Here is a 24,848-nt window from a genome sequence, read left to right as displayed (position 1 = left end):
GTTAAAGCACTGTGGTCAATTGTAAAGCAGATGAGATCCAAATTGGCCATAATTGATTCAGGTTGAAGGAGGATTCTACAAATGTTCACCAACAAATGGAAGAAATTCTGCCCTCTTTGGAAACTAAAGTTTTTGTCAATTGAGTGCTGTGTATATACAATTTGCAAGTGCAGAGCTGCATCTTGCACCTTTTAGAGGCAGTTCACTTGGTATTCAGACAGGCATGTGAATGTACAATTTTTCTTAACCAACTTGCCATTCTTCAATCGACTTAGACCAGTTGGTGATGCCCCATATTTTATGACTATATGTAAGCCTTTTCTTTATGCCTTGCACGAGATATCTAAAAACGGGCCAGTTAATAATGAAAGACATGCTCTTTACTGAAACAAAGAAGGAAGACAGCTTTGCGGGGTGGGCCGAGGAGGCTTTAAGAATGTATTGAGAGTGCTCATTAAGCAAGCTGTCAATAAATCCTCTTGATTCTTTGAAACCACTGACCTAAAAGAGATGAGCCAGTCACCTTGCGAATAGGCAGCGAGCCAGGGTACATTTAGTACTGTGTGCATGTGGACAACAGAACATAATGCTGTTCAGGAACAGTGAGTCTGATTGGACTGAGACAGAAATCTCAGTCAATAATGTGCCATACACCCTTCTGCACAAGCTTCCGTATTGAAGCGCACCTCAAACTGTGCAAACCCTTTCAAAATGTGTAGTCGGTCAAACTAGGATGTAACCTGCCATTTTCTGTGCTTATGTTCCTCTGTTATTCCAATGACTGTTTGTAATATGTTAGACAGGAAGTGATCTATTGACCCTGTATTATTTGTGATGTTATAGAAAGTGAATTGCATGTTCCACTGACTATATTCGTGTTCTATCACATAACCAAGATTTTTATTTCGACCTACAAAAATATTGAATCCAGTATATTGACTACCACTATGGGCCAGATTACAAGTCGGGGTAACAGTGTTTCCCAGTTCCTCCACCTGCCTGTCACCAGCCTCCTCTGCGCCCTGATGCCTGGCCACTCACTTACCATTACACCACCCATTCCTTTCTCCTGTTTACCACCTGCTGATAGCCGGTGGTAAACAGGGGTGGATTTGTCCTAGGAATGGGGACTCTACATGTGGTATTGGATCTGGTAATTCTGAGTCTGTATTTTCCTCCATTCCTTTGACAAAAACTCAAGGGGAAGATTTACTAAATTTTCATAGTTGCTGTGCTAAATGAAAGGCGGGGTAATAAATCAAAACAGTTGTCCCTAAAGGAAGGAAATGTGAACATCTACTTTCTTGGAGATAGTAATTTTGACCATCAAGTGACTGGTTCAATTTCTCAATTGGCCAGTTTTATTTAAATTTCTTACCAAACAAAAAATTGCAGTTATATACTTAAATTAAGTTATAAGTAAGACGGTGATCCCAAATGGCACAATGACACAGTGCAAGTGAAAATAAGTGAATGATAAGTACGTGGTTGTTACACAATCTATGTACATACACTAGTGACTTATCCAGGATGCATTTGTGGTTTGTACTCACCACAACAAAGAGTGAAATGCTCCAGGATCAAAATAAAAACATTACACTATTATTTTGTCAAGTCAACGTTTCGACCCTAAGCATATAATTTAGACAGAGTCATTCTCAGGATGTAGGTTTGGGAAGCACCTGCCCAATGTGTAGTATGAATGTTGAGTATTTTCTGAGCGCTAGTTACGCATGGGATGCTTCAGAGGAAAACTGATTCTTGAGATGGCTCGGGAGGGGCTGGGATTGAAGCACAATCTATGTAGTGTGGTCTTCAATTAAAGGATAAAAGTGACTGTGTGGAAATCCTGGTTGAAGCTGTGTGGTGTGCGGTAAGTGGATCTCCACAGTAGGTGTCTTTAACAAGAGAATTGAACTCAGGAAACCTGTGACAAATGGTTGCCTCTAGGCGCTGTGCTGTAGTGTCATTGACTGTGAAACCTCCACAATGATCAAATGAAGTGTAAACCAGGCAAAGCATTTAAAAAACTGAGCTTCAGAATAGATGGTTTTAGGTGAAGGCTTGCTGAAAAACTTTTCTTGCATTCTCTTACCCCGGTGCCTAAATCCAGATCACTTTTAATTGAGCCTTTATCGTCAAGGTAAGTAAAGAAGGTATAAATGTATTATTAATAATTCCATGCCTACCTACCTTGCTGACATATAAGTTAGGGACAGTTAATCTATACTTACATATGCATACCCACCTTGACGATATGTTATTGTTCGATACTCACATTTTTTTAGGCCAAAATAAAATCCTAATATTTTGGCAGAAAAGTCTGTTTGTGATGTAGTAGGAAATTCATTGTATACTTACAATACACATGCTAAAATGTGTTTGTTTTCAAGTTCAATTTACTATCTGTGATATATTGAGGATTCTTTGGTTTATTTTCAACTACCTATTTGTGATGTCATTGACAAATATTGCTATTTTACATTCCATTGATGGGTTGGGTTGTCATTATGCTTTGTTTACATTTCACTGAATTTGTATAATATTGTGAACTCACAGAGTGCTGGTTTAATTCACTTTCCCGTAATTAATGTCTTACACGTGAATCGCTAAGTTGACATTCCACTATGTTTCATAATGTAGATCGGAATTCTTCCTTTTTCTGTGCACGGCTTGTTCATGATCTCATGGCCGTGGATACATGTGTTTACATTTTACATATTATCTATGTTATGTCACGAAAAAGGAGTTCTATGATTACATTGTTATGTTATGTTAAAAGCACTTGTTAAGTGCACGTACACCAAACGATTTCATGGCACTGCTGAGTCCCTGACCTTTAACCTGATAAATTCTGAGGTTGAAGAATGTTGCATCTTTAAGTTTAGGTGAGTCAACTAAGCATTACAACTTCCTAGGATGCTTACACTGAATACCAAAAGGGTCTTTTAGAGTTTGGTAGACATGAAAAAAGCAGGAAAATTTTAAGGATGTCTCATCTGCACTATTTATAGTGTGCAGACACACTATAATCGAGAGGATTTTTGGCCAAATTTTTGGATGTCCCATATGCTCTATTTAGAATACCTCTAAGCTCAAAAAAAGGCAGATAGGACACGTTCCAATTGTTGGTGATCTGTCTGCATTTCCAAAGCTGCAGTGTTTTGAGATGTTGGTTGGAGGTGAATTCAAGACTAGTCAGCTTTGCTATTTATTGCGCTGGGCACAGCTTCGGGCTCCTGCCCTCATTCTTTTACAAATTAAGTACTGCAACTGTAAATAACCCCCAAGTCCAATGGGTACTAGACATTTTTAGCAATGCTGCTCAATGGAATAATTTTAGCCACACATGTACAAATTAAGGCTTGACTATAAATATTAATTGTAATTCAGTCACAGGAAATTCTTAATATTGGCAATTTAAGTATCCACAGCTTGATATTATTTTTCATCCGAATAAACTGACTCTTGCAGATCTGTTATAAAGAACCTAAACACTTTATATGAAGTGTCCTGGAAAGAGAGCAGTTGGCCACACTGGACTTCTGCTGCCTTGCCAACGGGAACAAATATAGTCTCGCAAGACAACTATTGGATTAGTACTCTCAAAAATGCCCTTGCCCTTCACAAAGGTCCATCTTGCCAGAATCAAGGGTGGAATCATCTCAGGCACATCCTCTTCTGGTGTGTCAGGCTGCATTTAAAATTCGGTACAAAAGGGGGTGGTGATGGACGGAGCATCTGAACCAATCAAACACTCACACCCAGTCAAAAGATCTGGGTTTGATCCATCACCGTTCTTTAGCCCACTCTGCCATCCCAGTTCAGACATGGCTATATGCAAATCAGTCTGACCCTGTGCCTCATGGGAACAGTACAGCCCGAACTGCCAAGCCATGCCTTCCCTGGACCGGAAACAAGCTTCCGAGGACTGGTTTCTGGCATTACAGCCGTCTTCAGCCCGGCTTGCTTGAATCCAGTGGTTTTGGTTTTGGTTTTGCATTTAAAATTCAGCAACAGCAAAAAATCTGCCTGTACTGTATTAGGCTGGAATGCCTTAGCAAGCTCACGCATTCAGCAGCCAATAACTTAAACAAGCAATGGCAAAGTCAATAGATCTGTCCTTGCCAACCTATATTTTACTTTAATTTTCCAAACAACCACAAATAACGTTAAAAACTAAAAGTAATAACAAGTACAAATGCTGATGTCTAAATGACGTTTGTATATTTTTGCCCAAAAAGTTATTTAAAAATTACCATGTGCAAAAGTAAAGACAAAAAGACATGAAATGAAAGCAGAAATAAAAGTACAGATTGGCCTACCAGTCATGGCACCTAAGTGGACAATTTTTTAGGCAGATGTGCACAAGCCAAATGCTATCACTCACATTATTAAACACTCCACCTCAAACACAAAGAATACGTTGAAAGCATGCCCTCCACTTATGGCTCAGGTCCTCTAAATGCTGGCCCAGGAGCCTACGTTTATGAAATGTACGCTGACCACTATGACTCGGCCACAAAGGCGAACCTGTCCAGGTCCCCATTTCACACAGGCTATAGAATGCCAGGTCCATCTATATTAAGACGATATTCATAACTGCTTCTTTCACACCCTGCCACTTCATTTCACAACAATTTCGGAGAGGTAGATAGACTATATTGTTACTGCTACACCAACATCCCTCAACACAAACTACATCACAGGTATCCAAGCAACCATTTTTTCTGAAAGAGAGGTAAAATTAGCTGTATCTAAACAAACCATTTACAACCACATCAATCCCTCCAGTTAAGCCCCCTCCCCACCATTCTCTTTCAAGCATTTCTCCTTCATTGTTGTTGACTCTTTTAAGGCCAACACAAGTGGCGGCCAATGAAGGTGGGGTGGGAAGAGGGCACGGGGGATTGAGAGTAAAAATAAAATATATATTTTAAGTACCTCTCGTTGCCTGGACACCGATGGATGCCTCAGGGCTTCGCACCCAGCAGTCTCTAGGAAGGCACAGGATGCCAATCCAGACGCTGCTCTCATGCTTTGACAGCAACGCCAGGATTGGCCTGAGCAGCCTGCTCTGCTGCTCAGACGTTGTTTGGGAGCCTGCAGCTTTTCTCCAACCTAGCTGTTGGAGAAATAGAAGTGTGCATGTCTGTTTGGCTGGCCTGAGATGGCCAGCCAAACTTACATATGCACTTCTAAGTGCCCAATCCTGCCTGTTAGGGCCCACACGCACTGTGAGCCAGAGCCCCTCACACAAAAAAATGATATTATTGTTTTAATATCATTTTAAGTTTCTGTGATGGACTCTGACCAGTGGGGTGACACTCCTCCGCCATTACGGAGGAGCCACCCCTGGCCAACACGCTGCTGATCCTCCCTCGTCTGGGTGCTAGCAGTACACCCTTTGATGATCTGGATGCATTCCTAGATTCTGCTCCTCTATAACATATTAACACTTGTCAACATAAAGCTCAACGTGAATTAAAAAAAAAGGACACAAATGAACTTCTGCATCTCCTTGCAGACTCTTCCAACATGAACCTCACTCCTCACCTATCTAATTCCCTCAATGTCATTCTGCTTTGCAATACTATCGTCAACACCCACCTTCACTGACTTGTGTCTTGATTAAAAGATCCCCCATGGCTGTCTAAAAATGTTATCAAGCATCTCCCTCAACTGAAAGATTTACACACACACAGAAATTGAAATGTATTCATGGTGTTTTCGCTCAACATTGAGAAGCACAGAAGCCTTTCGTGTAAAAAAGTATACATACATAATTACAAAATAGAAGAGAACAAATAGGAAAGAAAGAAGAAAGTATTGCTAACAAAAACATAGGATACGCCAGGAGAAGAGAGGGAGAATGGATGGATGGATGGAAATAGAAAGATTGCACGAGGAAACGAAGGGATCAGGCTGGTTTGAGCATTTCGGTCAGGGCTGCTTTTAATTCCCCCAGTCCGGCCCTGGATAACCCCTGTTATCTGCAGTCCCAAAACAACGTACTGCATTCTATGCAAACAGAGTAAAACACCTACCACCAAGCCCTGCTGCTCTAATGACTGGCCCTCCTCCTTTTCACGTATCCACTGGACCCTACAGAATCAAACTGCTTTAAAGATCTCACGAGTCCCAGCAGCCACTGCCCTATGTTCCACTTCCTGCTGCAATAAATACAAGCAAGCACTGAATTTGGATCTTCCTTTTGACATAAGAGCGCCACAGTAGGTACTACCTTGACAGTGGTACAGAAGAAGCAACAGGTGTGGTGATGTCAGAGATATTGGTGCCCTGATGGATATGAAGGAGAGCCTGTCATAGAATATTCAGAAGACAGTCATTTGCACCCTTGTGCTTCAGAACAGCAATAATGTCTTCACTGTGGCAAGTAGCCCAAGATATATTACCAACTTAGAGGGTGTACCCTTAGAGACATTAAATAATCTAAATTATTACAAATAAATACCTTCAAAACTCAGCTGCTCAGCAGCTTGTTTCCTCAGACCTGCTTGTGACTGAAGAGTACCAGCACTGCACAGAACAATGAACACACGCTTAAACAGCATACATAGACAAACTTCCTCAAAAGCAGCCTTGCTGCCCAATCCCCTGGCTCCTGACCTACATACAGCTAAGCTCTACAGAGGCCTGGATATTTTCCAAACCAGCTAAACCTCATCTGGGATCACATCAGGAAAGCAAAGTTGGTAGAGAAGTGGCTGACACTGAGTGATAATGGGGGCACGTTTTTCTATAAACACATACATTAAAGACAGCCTAGACAGGACACACTTGAGTCCTGTTGCAACGTGTATTAATGTCACAGGCAACCAATTGCATAGCAAAGATTTTTGGCACCCCATGCAAAATGATATTTTGTTGTTTTGGTTGATCTCTTTCAATAAGGCAAACCTTGAGACACTTGTAATCTGGCTCTCTTCTGTGGTCCTTTGCTGTGACACTGTAAGGAACCTACCTACAGTGGCACTTATGTGGCACTGGACCTGCAGGCTATGCATCCAGGTACAAATAACTATTTGAGTCACAGACAAACACCGGAAAGAAGATCTATGGTCAAATACTTGTTCTAACTGTTGAATAATAAAAGAAATTACATCAAGTGCCATTAATGTGTTTTCAGTCACCCATCATCTCAGCCAATGAGAGACATTCTTGTTTCTCTGCTCACAGGTTAGGCACCACACTACCTCATGTACTAAGCATTTGTGTGGTCTTTTTCATGCACAAAAGGCCCTAGAAAGGGACACGTGGGCTGCATTTTTTACATGACATGGCTCTGTTTTGTCAATAAATTACAATAAAGCATGTGATTCATTCTAGGGATCATTGGAGAAATTCAGTGTATAGTTTACTACACCCCACTGAAGACTGCATGAATGTGCTTCCTGGTGGCTCAAGAGCAGATTCCTGACACCTAATACTGCCACCAATTACGCCAAATCAAACCTTGGTCATCTTAGCCTTCCACCATGCAGCCCACCGTTTTTTTAGTTGGGAAATTTGAGATCCATACTCCTGGAATCTCACAGATTAACTATGCCCCTGCATAAACTAAATGTTGAGAGATATAAACCGTGATCATCTCTCTCATTTTTCTGAGCCCTAGTATGCTTGTGGTCAATGGACAACAATTAACACACAATTTTATTTCAGCTGAGCCTTTTCTTAGACTAGCAAACTTCCATGTCTCTATCAGCTCCCGCAATTTTTTGATTTTCCGCTCAGCTACTACCACCCATTCCAAGAATCATACCTTAGATCTGTCATCACCAGAGAGGTAGCAATCCCCCAACCAGACAAAATAATGCCTCTGGGATGCTAAACACTCAAGCATCCCTTTGCACCCCTGCTTCCCAAACCTATTCACAGTGGCCCAGTCACACAGCTCAAAATGAAAGTGCAGCTGTCTTTAAGATCACCCAACCAATGCAATTCCTCCTCATAACATGTGTATTTGTAAAGCGCACGTTTCACCCAAGAGTATCAAGGCACTGGATAACATGTTTATTGTTACCCAACTCAATGGTACTCATTTTATCGACCTCAAAAGTTTGAAAAGTGGAGTGGACCTGCCGGGATTTGAACCTGTAACCATGAGGTCGACCACAGGCCACTACAGTGGATGCATTAGTCCAATAAGCCACAGTACCCTGCAATAAATATACAAATAGGCCATCTTGCTTAATATATCATAACCACCTTTCCAACAGGGTCTCTATTGCGATAGCATCTCTCTGGAGTGCTAAAACCTCTTCATCCAACCTGTGGTGGTTCCTGATAGAGATCACAGAGTACAAAAAGTTCTGCTATCGCTTTGAAGTTGCATTGAGGGGAAAGACAAATCCTCTCCACTGGCACTTATCAATCAATGATTCTTATGAATTTCCCAGCATTCTGAAAAGAAATTGCCACCTAACCGGCCACACCCACCTTCACTGTGTATCCTTCTGCTCATGTCTAATGAGCAATGCTTCACCCCCAGAGACAGAGGCATAGAAGGAAGCCTCCTCATAACCTCGAAAGGTCAAACAGGTGCCAGGTTCTTTCTCAGCTCGGGGGCCCCTTCCACCCTCGAGGGCAAAATGAGTATAGCTTTTGTGTAGCTTCTGCCTACCACCCAAATTCTAGCTTTAAGCACTAAGAATTAAAGACAAAGCTTTTACCTAGGATACAAATCAACAGAGGGAAAGAGATGCCCATCTAGTGACTGAATTGTACAATATTAAGCCAGAACACATGATATCAATCCTGGCTCCTTACATAACCAAATTGTGTGAACCTGTGCAAATATTTTATTTCACCTTGCCATCTTTTTCTTCATTATTGCATTTGAGAGCATCTTGAAATATGTGAGTGGTTGAATAGATTATAATGTTGTTCCATCTATAATAAGAATCTAGGCCACATACAGTGCTCTCATGACAACTGGCTTGCCTCTTAGTTCACTAATAGCATTGTCGTCAGGGCTTAAAATTAATGTTTTGAAGTTCACGCTTAAGAACTATCACGTGTTATAAATATTTCTTAATGCAGTGACCTAATCTGATATACTAAGCACTTCTGCATGTTAAAGAAATAAACTTTTGGATTTTTTTTTGAGAGATTGTATCATGTAAATGTAAATGTAGTTGAGCTTATATAGCGCACAGCTACCCGCAGTGGGTTTCCCGGCGCTTGCTTAGGGAACCCTTCCTGGTATTCCCCTGTGAGATAGCAGGGTACCCACAAGGTGAAAGTCAGGCATCCCGCCGCGAGGGGCCGTTGTGGAGATTAAGCAAGCTATTGCCCAGAGTCGCAGAGTGTGAACCCGTGAGTCGATGAAGCACCGGGGCGAGAATTATCGAGTCCGTGGAATTTTTTGCCCAAGACCCGCCGAGATCCTACAAGATGTTTGTTGCGTGCCTTTACATGCCAAACATTTTTATGGGTCAACCTATTTATGTCCACACCCTTTATGGCATGACTCTGCCTGTTAATGTGTTGGCTCCCCTACCTCTAATATGCATTGCTCTTGCCCTTTCTGAGTCACAGGTCAGTGACACGGAAATCTATTTAAAAGTCGTCGGGGTCTTGGATCACCTTACCCAAATGCCTGCAAATCACCACTGAAGAAACAACAGGTAGATATGGAGTCAAGCTGAATAGAGACAGTACTACCCCCCTCCTCTTAGCCACCCACCGCATCACCCACTCCTCCGATCGCTACCCAATGTACTCATACCTCCACCCATTATCAAAACTTTCACCAAGAGGGCGTTGTTAAAAATACCTAATCTCTGTAAATGCTGATCTCCTTGATTCCACACAGAAGTAACCAATACCCTAGTGGAATCCAAGCTTGACAGTACTAGAATACTGTGTGCAGGCCTCTTCAGACACCAAGTCACTACACACCAGCAGGCTTAAATGCCATCATTGCCTCATCATGTCACTAAAATGAAGCCCTATTATTAAAGATATTTTGCTGACCAGGGATAAACTATCAAACAAATCTCCAACAAATTCCACCATAACGTAACCTGGAATGAGCTCCTTCAGCATCTGCTGGTGTCCACACCATTTCATAACCCCTCCCAGATGTGTGAGTGGTCCTTATCCCTCCCGGCTGACTTGATCCCCTCATACTAATGGAATAAACTGTGCAGAGTTCAATTGTGCCGTAGGGTTCCATTTCCCTTGCTTATGACCTCCTGTCCTTTTTCCATGCCCCTGCTACCTCACTGGGCGATTCACAGCGCGCCAACCAATCACTGGCGTGCATTTTCGCTGACTTTTCCTCCTGCTCCTGCTGACCCACGCCCTCAGTAGGCATTTATTGCGGGCCCTTGTGTGGTCCTTCTACTACTTCCCGGCCCGTGGCCAATATGCTTAGTTAGCTCAATTTACCCAATAAAATACCTCACCCTGCATTGTTGATGTTTACTGGGTGAGTTAAATACCCTTTCCACCCCACTCGTAATCTTACCACCGTAGCACTACTTAAACTTTGGTGGTTGTCAGAGTGTGTGTGCTGCAGAATTAGGGGGCATATTACCAAGCAATAGCGATAATTATCGCTATTGCTTGGTTAGAGACAAAAATTTACCGCTGATCTGCGGCAATTTGTATCGCAGATAAACCTTGGTATTACCAAGGTTTATCGCAAATGCGATAAAAAACGGCCGCAATACATGAATATCGCTGAAAAGTCAGCGATATTCATGCATTACCGAGCTAATGCTCTTAGCCATGTTATCCACCTCCCATTGGATAACATGGCTAAGAACTGCTCAGGGCACGTGTTAGCTTTTGGAGATATTCGCGCTTAGCGCGAATATCTCCAAAAGTTGGTAATAGGAGATAGCGATGTTAGCGACTGTTTCCAGTCGCTAACATCTTGGCACGCCCACTTTGCATGTCATTAGTGATAAATATCACTGACATGCAAAGTGGGGCCCAAGATGGTTGCTATCTCCTACTAGCTGTCGCTAACTGGTGTTAGCAACAGCTGGGTAATAGGGAGATAATTTTATCTCCGCTTTCTTGGCTTTTAAAGCCAAAGAAGCGGAGATAAACCTCCTTGATAATATGCCCCTCGATTTGCAAATGAAATTTGCAGTTTGCGCTGTAAAAATAACTTTAATAAAAAAAACTGAAATAAATACGCAATGAAAACAAGTGGGGTACTAGACATCAACTTTAAATGAAACTAATATCAATTCAAATGGAAAGGAGCATTTAAACAAATGCTGTAATTGCATTGCCTTAGTAACAGAGGTTCTATGACAGGAGTGCTGTTTCCAAGACTGAGGTAGGGCTGCTGCTCCTCCGACAGAGATGTCACGCAGTTGCCAGTTTCCGGTGCGCCCTTGGTCGGCCTCAGTTCGCGCGCACCATTCCTATGGAAACACAGCACATTAGCGCGAATGGCGCACTTGGAACAATGTTAATGAGGCACTAAACAAACCTGTGGGATGGGCCTCCTGGATCTTCAGAGGAAAACAAAATCTGTCTGATGGAAACTCTGAGAGGAAAGAGGCGGCATCTTGATGGCTTCATTAGCATGTTACCGGCGATATTTGTGTGCTGGCGCCTAACTACCGCCTCTAAATCCAAGGGCGTCTCTGCAAAGAAGCGGCCGGGAGTATGCCTGTGCCGCGAAGGACACTCCTGGGGGTCCCTTTTTAGAGCTGTCAACTTCCCCCTCACCCTTTCTCGTGAGTCTTCTTTCTGTCGCTTATGAAAAAACGCGACATGTTTATGTATTCTTGGAAGAGGAATCCTCTGCCTGAGGGGAGCAGGGAGTAAAACCAGAACTGATGATAAAGCTGTTTTCTTGGGTCGGCTTCAGTTCGTAGAGGCCTGTATGATGCTCCTTGTTCCAGTGCTGTGGAGACACAAGTGCCTGATACCAAATGCCACTGGCATTTTGCCATTCTGCTGCTTTTTCTGCATAGTTCTGGAGTTGCTCCTTGATCCATCATCTGCAGCTATTAAACATTTTTTTGCGGTTTAACGGATCAAATGGGCATATTACCAACGATTAGCGATATTTATTGCTAACGAGGCTTAGCAACAAATTTTTTATCGCTAAGCATCGCCGGAAATTATCGCAGAGATAACTTGCTATTAGCAAGGTTTATCTCAAAAGTGATAAAAATCCTCGCGCTAACTGCCAAATGAGAGATTATCGCTGGAAAACCAATGATAATCTCTCGAAGTTTGGCGATAGCTTGATGATAGGGGCTCACAAACTTAGCCATGATATTCACCTTCCATAGGATATCATGGCTAAGTCAGGAAAATACCAGGTGTAAAGAAAGCAGCGCTAACCGCGGTTAGCGCTGCTTTTTTATCACTAACAGGGTTAGCGAAATCCTTGATAATAGGAGAAATGTCGCTTAACAACATTTCTCCTATTATTTTTCTCTGGAACGCCGCCTTTGCATCTCTAACGTAGAGAAAAAGGGTGCTAACATCCGAATTTGCGTGTTAGCACCCTGTTGCTGATAGGGAGATCATTTTATCTCCCCTTTCTTGACTTTTAAAGCCAAAAAAAGCGGAGATAAATTCCTTGATAATATGCCCCAAAGTTACTAAAAACATAGCAAAATGTGTGTTCCTGATCAATGGAAGTCCCTTCCCAACAGCTGACTAGTTGTCTTTCAGTTGCGCATTGCTGCATTTGCTGTCAAACTCGTACTAACGAGGTGAAGCCTTCGCCCAGATATCAGTAAAAATTAGAAAATAATAAAGTAATACTATCAAAAAATGTTCAACATTATTCTGCATGATTTTCCTCTGACTGCCACATAATTTAGTCAACATTGCCACCACTGCTACATTATTTTTAGTGGCCCCGATTATACCATTTTCTTTTTACAGGTGATTCAGTTTGTGGGGTGTGCAATATGGTATGATATGAATCTTCATGAACATAACTCAACGTGTTCACCCAAGCAATGGGTGAACGAGCTTTTTCTTCATATTTTGATTTTGAAATACAATAAAAATACTAGTAATACATTCTGGGCTCAGTTTAGAAGTTATGGTGCTGGGGGAGGCATTGGAGTTTTGAGCAACAGCAAATACAAAATGCGAAGGTGCAGCACTGTATAAAAAAGCTACTATTTAAATATATATATTATTTTTTGCCTTCTTTTGGTTATGGGTTGAGTTGTTGGCGAAAAACGTTAGAAATACTGTTAGTGACGGTTGAGGTGCGATGTCTGAAAGGCTGGGCTTGTGTTGGAGTTTCAGAAATGCACGATGTTTGAAGCAGTGTCTGCATGTTTGGTTATATAATGAATTTCGAGTTTCATAGGTTGATTCTATACTCAATGTATTGAGAGACATCTCCATAACCTGATGTATACATTATGGCAAACAGTGTGAATCTGTGCAACCTTGGATTGGAAGCAAATATAGCCATCTCAAGATATTGGTGACACATCTTCTCTGGGTTGGTTGAAGTGTTTTGGAGTTTTTGACATTAAAGGATAGGGGGCATATTACCAATCTATAGCGATAATTATCGCTAAGCTTGGTTAGCGGGTATAATAATATCGCTGCGCACCAACGATTTTTACCGCTGAGATACCTTGATATTATCAAGGTTTATCTCAAAAGCGGTAAAAATCGTGGGAAATGCATGAATATTGCTGAAAAATCAGCGATATTCATGCATTATCGTGACAATGCTCTTAGCCATGTTATCCACCTTCCATTGGATAACAAGGCTAAGAACTGCTCTGGGCAGGCGTTAGCTTTTGGAGATAATCGCGCTTAGCGCGATTATTTCCAAAAGTTGGTAATAGGAGATAGGGATGTTAGCGACTGCTTCCAGTCGCTAACATCTTGGCACGCCCACTTTGCATGTCATTAGCGATAATTATCACTGACATGCAAAGTGGGCCCCTAAATGCCCGCTATCGCCTATTAGCTGTCGCTAACTAGTGTTAGCGACAGCTAGGTAATAGGGCGATTAAATTATCGCCGCTTTAGCGGGAAAAATTCCCGCTTAAGCGGCGATAAGGCCATTGGTAATATGCCCCAAGATTCTTTGGTGGCCAGCACTATGTTCGTTTTAGTCTGTCTACTGTGTAGCTTCTTATGGCCCGGTGGTTTTCTGGCCCAATTGAAACAATTGGGAAAACTCCTTTTAGTACTTTTCCATGCACAAAGTTGATCATCTGTGTGCGCTGGCTAAAACTGCATACTGTGATCCAATCAACCTTCTTTGGGGGTGGGAAATGATTGTATTGCAATTGATGGTGATATTTTATAGATATTCTTGCATTTGAAGGAAATTTGTTAGTAAAATTGATATCCATCAGATACCTAACCATGTCCCCCATTACTATATTTTAGAATCCTGACATTGTGCTGGTACACTACCTGAATGTGCCTGCCATTGAGGACTGTGGGAAGCCATGTGGCCCAATTCTGTGCTCCATCAACACCGACAAGAAGGAATGGGCGAAGTGGACCAAAGAGGAACTGATTGGACAGCTGAAGCCTATGTGTGAGTACCACATTTTATCTCGCTATGCAGACAAACTTGATGCGTGCCGGGGTCCCGGAAGGAAACCATGCCAAAAAATACAGTTCATATCATTGTGATCCCCAAACTAATATTCCAGGACCTCCTGCTTTTCTGTGGATCAGATTTTTTTTCCTCCAAACTAGTTAAGTTTGTAATTAAGATGATAATCCATTTATTCTCTATAACTCCCTTTTACTTGCGCGTGTTATTTTGTCTACTGATTTATTTCTTCTACAAATGTGCACTTTCTATGGAATCCCCCATTCGCTGTGAAAGCTGTTGAAATGTTTTTGATGTTTTCTGCATGTTTAGATGCTTTGCACAAGTAGTTTTACTTTTGCAGATCTTTGTATTACTTGCCTTGCTGGTACAGCGGTGCTTGCTGTTCATGTATTAATGAATCATTGTGCCACAATTAATCACAATTGATTGGTACATCATATAACTCTGATACATTTTTCTTCTGCCTGAGCAATACAACATTGAAATAAAATGAATGACATTGAGAGATGTCACAATTGTTCATGTATTATATATGTCAACAGAAAGAGTGGTACCTAGTTTTATCGTTCTCAGAGGATCTATGTCTTGGGCACGTGCTTATCTTGAAATGGAATGTAGATAGGGATAACCAGGCCCCGTAATGCTGCCCTTGTCTCTATGTGATGTCAAGAGCATGGAGCATTGTGTCCCCGGCTCTGTCCTTCCTATATACGTAGGTACTGGCCAGAGATGCCCATGGTCAGATTTATCTAGTTCTACCACATGGATTATACTTTGTCTCTTGCTCTGTGTTTTATAGATTCAAAATTACTGGTACCAGATAAGGAGTGCCTGTGGCTTCTAGGAACTGAAAATGCTTATTTGCCCTGAAAGGGATAAAACGTTCCCTTTCAGTATGCTTAATTTCAATATGGACTTTTGACAATTGCATTGCATTAATTTGAAATTGTATTTATGTGGCGCTTGTGATGCTTCGCATTTTCCAGGTACATTTTCAGATCCCAAAATTAATTGACTCTTTGTGTACAGTTGTATGTTACTTTTTTGACTGCAAGTCTATCCCAGCCGCCGGCCACCCTAGGATTGTTTTTAAATACAATTTGTGTCCCTGGAGGTAGAAATCCAACTTTTTAACGGGCATTCATCTACTTGAAACTGCCAAACCCAGGTCTTTCTACAGTGGTCATTCTTTCTAGGGGCTGTCACATATATCTTCAGTGCAGCAGCAGCCGCTTAAAAACAAAGGGTGATGGGGCAGGTGGAGGGAACGTGGGAGGGGTCACTCGGGGCGGGGTTAGAAATCCTATATTTGAAATTTTTTAAAAAACGTACCGTTAGCCGCCGGCCGCCTCCAGCATCGCGTCGCCTCTTCTTTTCATGCCTGGTCCCAGCAGCCCCTGGGACTGGCTCCCATACAATTCCTGTGCTGCAGAGCAGGATGGGAATTGGCCTGAGTGGGCTAGAAAAACACCCTGCTCAGGCTAGGGAGTCTGTGTGGGGTTACTCCAGCCCAGCTGCTCAATGCAACTAGGCTGGAGAACACATAAGTGTGCATGTGTGTTCTGGCAGGCGTGAGATGACTGGCTAAACACACATGTGCACTTAGGGAGTGGAGTTCACAAAGCTCTACTCCTCCCCCTCCCATGCCTCAGCCATGCCTCTCCCTCCAGCACTGCTGCAGAGCCGGCAAATGCAAAATAAAACAATGTAATAACATAGTTTTATTTTTCATCTGCTGGCTCTGAGTCAGGCAGTGGGGCGACGTCCCTCCGCCATTGCAGAGGAGCCACCACTGCTTCAGTTTCATCATTCAGACACCCACCTCCTCACAATAAAAATACATATGCCCTCATATAGGGGCATGCGTCAGAATGGTGCAACATTCCGGGGATGTCCTCTGCAGCTCCAGGAACTAATGAGAGTGCAGTGAAAGCAGGATGGTGCCAACCAAGAACAGATTAGATTACTATCACCTATGGAGAAAAACGTATGACAAAAAATATGTTTAAAAAAACCTTCTGGGCAGGGTTATAGGAGGTGGGTCTGTTTATTTACATCAAAAACGTGCCACTAGTTTGGCACTTTAATTGACTAAAAGCAAACTCCACCCTCAAACAGGTCTTCTAGCCCCCCAATAATCTACATGATAAAAAAATTACAAAGGTGTGTTTTGTCAAGGTTGTTTTTTTTTTTAAATAAAAAATGGCTATTTGTGCTGATTACTAGATAAAGATGGGAAAGGGCGCTTCTTGGACCTGGCCCTTTTGCAGGGTTATCCTCAAACTTTTTGACTCCTTCCTCCTATTTTTGTGGCCCTCTTTTTGTTGGCTTCAGGACTCTGGGCAATTTACCACTGCTAATCAGTGCTAAAGTGCATATGCTCGCTCCTTTATAAACATTGCATGATTGGTTTCTCCATTATGTGAGTATTAGATGTACTGATAAGTTCCTAGTAGAGTGCACTATGTATGCCCAGGGCCTGTAAATCAAATGCTACTAGTAAGCCTGTAGCACTGATTGTGCCACCCACATGAGTAGCCCTGCAAACATGTCTCAGGCCTGCTACTGCAAAGCCTGTGTGTGCAGTTTTAAACTGCCATGTCGACCTGGCAAGTTCACCTACTGGCTAGGCCCAAACCTTCCCTTTTATTACATGTAACACACCCCCTAAGGTAGGTCCCAGGTAGCCCCATCGGCACAGTGCAGTGTATTAAAAAGGTAGGACATGTGCTTTTAACTTTTACATGTCCTTGTAGTGAAAAGCTACCAAATCCGCTTTTCACTACAGCAAGGCCTTTCTCTCCCATAGGTTTGCATCGGAGCTGCCTATGCAAATGTAACTTCCAATTGGAAGCAGATAAAAATTGAAGTTTGTCGACTCTGGGCTCACAATTTAAAACCACATCTTTTAGTGAAGTTGGTTTTTAACAATTGCAGTTCTGAAAATACCACTTTCAGAAAGTTTGCATTTTCTTACTATAACCATTATGTGCCTCTGCCTGTCCCTAGAATACACGTTTTGGTAAGGATGACAGTTGGGCTTTGTGAATTCACTCTAGAAAGTCTCACACACAAAGGGAGCTGAGGTGTGCACTGCATAACCCAAAAGCCCAACACCAGGTAGATGGGTCTTCCTGAACTAGAGTGGTGGGAGGAGTTGACACTTGCACCTGAGTAGGGCTCTGCCTGTCCCCGCACAAAAAACTGCCTACCCTGAAGCCAAGGCCAGGAAGGGCAGGGTATTGTGCATTATAAGGACCTTTCTTTGAAGTCTCACTGCTACACTTAGCCTGACTAGAGTGTGGGTCCCTACTTGGACAGGGTGCAAACCACTGGCAACTAGAGACCCCATTTCTAACTGTGATGTAGTTATTAGTAAACATTGGAGTTAGAATTGGCTCTGAGGAGATACTTGTTCCATGATGTGTAGATTTAGGTTTCTCAGATTATCTGAGTGGAACTGAAATTCCAATTTTGCAGGTGACTGCTACTTTGCTGCATTATATACTGATGCAAAAAAGGAGAGGTTAGCTTATCAAAAGCATAACATTGCACAAGTGGTCTTTGTCGAATGGTACATTATGTCCCTCATCCACTTCAGTCCGGTTGGTTCCAGTGCTGCTGGAACAATTTTCCAAGTGGGGTGCTACAATCAATGTTAAGTCACTGAAGTCATAGGCATTGTGAAAAATCCAAGCATCACTCAAAGAACAAGTGCAGCAAATGAACCTCACCCTTCAGCAGGAAAGTGGTAATGGTTTCAGTGGCGGCTCCTCCGCTAAGGCGGAGGAGCATCGCCTCACTGTTCTGCAAGCAGTAGTTAAATTAAAACTAAAATAATAAAACCAATGTAATTATATGATGTGTGAGATTTAATGCAAACCAGCGAGTACACGCTGCACTATTTAAATTGCCACAGAAGATAGATCTTTTGTGAAGCATGTAACACAATAACTAGGAGTAGTTCCAGACAGGGTTGACAAGTCCACTTTGAAATCTTTATTGCACCTGAGGCGTGAGATTTTTAAGAAAACAACGGCATGAATACTACATCCAAAATAAGATATAACACAGGATATAGTAAATTCAGCGTGCTATGTTACCGCCATCTTTAGAGTTTTACAACTGGGAAAGGGGAGTAACTGAAGGATTTCGTTTTTTGCTTACTGATTACTATGTTTCCCTCATTTTGCAGCCACTCCCGCCACTCACATTTACCTATGTATTTCCTGGTGGAAAGTGCACAGGGTAAGGGACCAGGACATGCAGTGTTCATGCCAGTGTTTAATTTGAGCTGGTGGCTTCCAGTGCTCAGTATCAGCACTTAATCGACAATACCTGTCTTTTCATGTGCACCAGTTAAGGCCACATTCATTTATGGTAGGCATTGGGAGATTAAGTGGTTTTGCCCAGCAACACAGGATGTTGTGCCGACACCGTGACTCAAACCTGGTTCCCCAGCTCCAAAGTCGGCAGCTCTGGTCACTAAGGCACATCGCAACCAGGAGAAAGGGACTGGTCCAAGTTGCCTTTTTTTGTTTTTTAGAAATAAACCACTGGTTCACTCACCTCTACTAATCCTGTTCATGCTGTAATCCCACATCCCTAGTGGCAGCGTGTATTTTAGATCTTATTTTGGGGTATAGTAACCAATAGTTTGATGGTGTGATACTTATCGGGTTGCTTGGAATGGGCAGAAGGATATTCCACTATCTGGTCTGTTGCGAAGCAGTGGTGGGCAACCAGACTGATTGTGCAAGTTAAGCTTTTGCTTAGCAAAAGGCACATTTTCCTGGTCTGTTTTTAAAAAGGATTGATGCTTTCCTATGCTTGAATGCATACAACATGGTTTTTAGGGGAAAAAACCTATAGTTTGGGGAAAAGGGTGATAACTGACTGGTGGTGTATAACTGCAAACTTGGGGTTATCTTCCTAATAGACAATCTGCAGATAGATCAGTCAAGATCACTACAATAGTTCTTGTGATCTGACAATGGGTGACTGCAATTTGGCTTGTGAAGTCCGAGTTCCATCTAATAGGGTCTGCCCAAGTTCTGAGGAAGGCCTCGTTAGCATATTAGCACATTGGAGGTGGGGGAGACAGTAATCTCTCTAAACAATAAAGTAAAGTCCCAGGTTTTAGCTTTTTATTAATAGATGTCAGTGGGTGGCTAGGTCAAATCAATGGTATGTTAAATTGGCTTGGTGTTTTCTAGATGCCAGTGTTAGAGAGGACATTACCAGTACAAGTTTTGGGGCAGAGTTCCGTTGTGTGATGTCCGGATTGCTGCTATATCCATACAGACTATGGAACAGATGCATGCGATCCAATATTCAGCAGTGAGGGAAATGGCGGATATCAACCCCAAAGAGCAGGTCTCCACTGCCCAGGGGAAATACGGATTGGCTTCCAAAACTTTAAAGGGAGAAGTTTGAAGCTCTGCCATTGTCCAGTATTGCTATATACCATCCCCATAAAAGTGGAAAATAACTGCTGTACTTCCACCCTCATTCTCACAACATGGTTGCTCACATAAGAAATCGAGACACACACAGACACACACACACACACACACTCTCTCCTCTCTCCTCTCTCCTCTCTCCTCTCTTCTCTCTTCTCTCTTCTCTCTCCTCTCTCTCTCTCTTTTTCCTTCCTCCAAGGACGACAATGACACACTCGGGTGGAATGTGTGTTTGTTTTCAAACCCCTTTCGGCTATTGCTAGCCTTTCTCAATGAGCATATAGATATATATCTAGAAAATCAGGTATAAAATGACCCTTTAAAATGCCATAGCCAGAATATAGACTGCCAAATATTGTGAAAGTGAGTATATATAGCTTATATATAGGAAAGTACTGGTTTCCCACTTAATCCCCAAATTAATACGCTGTATTCTTGTAGTCCATATTCTATCTACAATATTTTTGGAGGACAATATTTAATACGTGATATTCTGGTAGAATACCTGATGATGATGAACTCCCATGGTGCAACGCAGCTACCAGCACACTTAGATCAAGGCCTCTGCATATGGGGCTGGTCCACTTCATAGGAATGTTAAAGGTCTTTCCCCACACGGTTACAAAAAGATTTCATCTCACATTGCAATGTAGCTTTCCTTTGACTTCCATTGCGTTCTTCAATTGTGTTCCAATGTATTTAATGGAGGCAAACCTCGACTACAAATCCCAGAATGCCTTTGGTAGTTAGATGAACACCCGGTATTGAAACCTAGTGTCCCTGAAGCCATGAAGTCATCAGATAACAGCATGCCTTCCAGTTTTACAGGAGTCCCTTCATGTTGCCGTTCACGAGGGCTACAAATAGACTCATTCTAATTCTGCATCTGCTGTACGGGCAAGCTGGCTTTGAAAGGAGCTCTGCCCTCGCAGGAAAAAAAAAAGATGTCTAGAGGTGCGGGGCCGCCTGCCCGGGCTCTGGTGCGGGAGATAGTGCTGCCCCGCTGAGAAGCTATTCTAGGCCGCCCTCGGATGCCACTCGCCTGGCTTCCAAGTAAAGTGGAGCGCTCGAAGCCGGCATCTCTGCAAACAAGGGCCGTCAAGTAGAAACTGAAACATTCGGAGCAAGTGCTCCCGCGGTTTCCGGCAGCTAATGTCCTCTTTCAGATGAGGGCTGGCAGCGTTTGAGATTGAAATGAAAAAGGCAGGGTTTGGATTAGAAACCTGAGCAGTGAGCCCTTTCTGGAGGCGAGATTTGTGACTACCGAAGTACTTAAGTGCATCACCCTTGAGGGGCAGATCGTGCGTACGTATGTATGATCACATGTATGCAGGTGCACCCCAGGCTACTTCAGACTAGCAAATACAGCTGCGGATGTGGAAGGGAGAGTAAAAGAAAGGCAGGGTGGCAACAAGAGGTAGGGGGGCGAACATGCTCCACATGTTATACTTTGTGTGTATTGAGGTTGAATTTACATATCCCTAATGGCAGCGTTTAATGTGTTAAAAAAAAAATGTTAGGGCCTTCATTAGGAGTCTACTGCATCTTGCACCTCCCACTGCCCGCCTGTGTTGCAAATGACATTACCAATCACAGCTACCAACCATCACACTCCTACAAGTGTGACAATTCAGATTATTCTAGGCCACCCACAGGTATAAGAATGGCTTGTTTGGCAGGTATTACTCATTTTTAAGGAATATTGTAGTACTCAACTACTGTGTTGTGCTAATCTCAAAATTGGACGAACAGCGCCACCATGTGGCGGACTGTAATGCGTGTCAGTGTTTACAAATAAGTGCAGATGCCGACCACCTTAAACCACTGGCTCAAATTAAAGACTGCTAGAAATGCGCTGAAGCACAGTACGAGATGGGTAGTCCATGCTTGTGTTGAAGTGCCTCTGTCATGTGGCCTTTATGATGTCGTTTGAAGACCAGTTTGTACTTTTATCTTTTGTTGCTGAGACTTGAGGTGTAGTGACGCAAACTGATTGTGAGACCCCTTTGTTTTTTAAAATGATAGGGTAATAAGGGAGAGACATGTGTCTAAAATGTTTGGCCTACATGGAAATTGTTTTGGTGTTGTGCGTATATGGCATTCTGCTCCTATTGGGTTACATTTACACATAGCTGCAGTTAAAGGTGGCATAGAACAATGGAAAGTGTGAGGTAGATACACATATGGTAGTGACTGCCAAGCTTAAGAAGATTTGTTCCAGTTTTGGCTAGTTACCACCCACAGCCATCACAAGCAAAGAAAAGAGAGGGAGTTATGCACCAAACTCCATGCTTTTCAAGGCCCCATGTTTGTCTTTCACCTAGAATTAGATTTCTAAAGCAAGCTTACACTGGTTTCTTCTTTCCCCATTTTTTAATACTTACCCAAAGCACCCACAGGGGTTCTACACATCATGTTTTTAACCCAGTCCTCAAAAAAACCTTTGAAACTCCTGAGGCCATATTACAGAAAGTACCCTAGGGGTTCAACGGGAATGTGCATCCTCTTTGTGCACCCTGAGGCACTTTGGTTTTACAGAAGGGGCCTCAGAAGCTTGAGTGGCCCCTTCTGTAATACAAATAGCGCTGGCACACATGTAGCGTCAGCGCTATTGTGAGAGAGCATTTTTTTATTTTGATGGGGTAGTGGCCCCATGCAAATGAGGGACACGCTATGACTCTGCCCATGTGCCGTATAAACGACACAGCTCAGAGGCAGACATGTCCTAAGGTGGCGCACTGAGAGTATGCCAGAAAAAGGTGGCACACTGTCAGTGTACCCACTAAGGGCAACCGTCTGTACGGATGGAAGGGGGTGGTCACATGGACCAACCCCCTCCCCCAGATATCCACCTGCAGGTGGTTATTTACTGCACCTTCCTGCAAGGGGATCCCTAATTCCTCTTGAAAATGCTGGATGGTTGCCGCCTGCACTGTGAAACAGGGAGCAACTTTTAAGCAGCTGCCCCATACTTCCCTTATTGCGATGCTCCCAAGGAGGCACGAGTTCGCAGTTGCCCAGAGGGAAGCACATTCATCACAGTAGGGCACATTTTCCCAGTTTGCAGCTGGCACACCTATTTAAAGGTGCACCATGGCACAAAGATCGGAAGAAAGGTGCCTTTTAAGTAATAAGGGGCATGTTTACAGGCCCCTTGCGCCGCTTTTATGCCGCTGTTGCGTCACTTTTGTGATGCAGCGGTGGCGCAAAAGATGCGCCATGGTGCGGGGTATTTACAACGTGACGCATCTCCCAGATGCGTCACGCTGTAAAGCCCTGCGCCAGAGGAGGCGTACCATCGCAGGGGGAGGCGTTCCGGCGCAGGAACACCTCCCAAAAGTGGCTGAGTGAAATCTACAAGATTTCACTCAGTCAATTTTGGGCCCATGCTGCGTCAAAACCCTGCACCTGCTTGAAGCAGGCGTAAGGATTGACGCAGCATTGTGCACATAGGGCCCCCCTGATCATTGCTGGAACTGCATCGCACTTGCGACGCAACTCCAGCAATGTGCCACTTTTTTGCCCCATGGTGCGCCGCATTGTAAATGCGGCGCATCTAGGGTGGCGGAGCTGCGGCGCACAATTATTGGCGCATCCCTGCCAATATGCAGGGATGCGCCAGTAATCGTAAATCTGCCCCTTAGTGCTTTGGTATCAGTTTCTGTTATGTATTGTCCATCTCTGCAAGTGATGGAAGTAGGAACTGTCTGCTGCTTGTGGAAACAAGTTGGATAGTGCTCCAGTATGAGAGACACTGGATAGAATAACGTATTACGAGGATATTATGCTCCAATAACTAACATTTACTGCTCATAATCAAAGTACAGCAGTTGAGAGCAGAAGGGATGTTCTTTTCATTGCATGCAGCTAGATTATATGGATCACTGACATAATATCGATGTCAAAAATATCGAGATACCAAAATATCGAGGATAAAATATCGAGGGACAAAATATCGCCTGCCTATCTTCAAACAGGTAAGTACTAAAATATCGACTCCAAAATATCGACTTACAAAAATATAGACTGTCAAAATATCGATTTTTTTAAATGTCTTAAAATTAAGTTAAAAATAATATATATAAATATATTTAATATAAACTTAGAAATAATTATTAAATAAATGTAATATTAATAAATATTTAATATAAATTAAAAAATTATATCACCAAAAATAATACATATATATATATATATATATATATATATATATATATATATATATATATATATATATATAAACATATTATTAAATAAACATATTAATATAATATAATTTATTTTAATTTAATTTCATTAAATTAATTTAAGTTAAATTTAATTTTACTTTATTTTTACACTGTACCCCTTTACCCAAAAACTAAAAACTGACCCTGAACCCTAAAAATACCCCTTTACCCAAAAACTGAAAACTGACCCTGAACCCTAAAAATACCCCTTTACCCAAAAACTAAAAACTGACCCTGAACCCTAAAAATACCCCTTTACCCAAAAACTAAAAACTGACCCTGAACCCTAAAAATACCCCTTTACCCAAAAACTGAAAACTGACCCTGAACATAAAAAATACCCCTTTACCCAAAAACTAAAAACTGACCCTGAACCCTAAAAATACCCCTTTACCAAAAAACTGAAAACTGACCCTGAACCCTAAAAATACCCCTTTACCCAAAAACTAAAAACTGACCCTGAACCCTAAAAATACCCCTTTACCAAAAAACTGAAAACTGACCCTGAACCCTAAAAATACCCCTTTACCCAAAAACTAAAAACTGACCCTGAACCCTAAAAATACCCCTTTACCAAAAAACTGGAAACTGACCCTGAAC

At 42.4% G+C, this 24,848-nt stretch overlaps 1 protein-coding gene across 1 annotated transcript in view; it reads left to right on the top strand.

Moving 5' to 3' along the window:
* Positions 1-24,848, top strand: part of CAMTA1 (calmodulin binding transcription activator 1) — a 3,172,802-nt gene that overhangs the window by 2,298,346 nt on the left and 849,608 nt on the right. Inside the window, exon 6 of the mRNA XM_078642975.1 lies at positions 14,380-14,533. Coding sequence (XP_078499101.1) covers positions 14,380-14,533 — 154 coding nt within the window. The remainder of the gene's footprint in view (positions 1-14,379; positions 14,534-24,848) is intronic.

The sequence above is a fragment of the Lissotriton helveticus genome, chromosome 5_1 (genome assembly GCF_964261635.1).
Source record: "Lissotriton helveticus chromosome 5_1, aLisHel1.1, whole genome shotgun sequence".
Taxonomy (NCBI): Eukaryota; Metazoa; Chordata; class Amphibia; order Caudata; family Salamandridae; genus Lissotriton; species Lissotriton helveticus.
The sequence above is the reverse complement of the archived record's forward strand: the minus strand, read 5'-3'. Positions and strand labels throughout refer to the sequence as shown.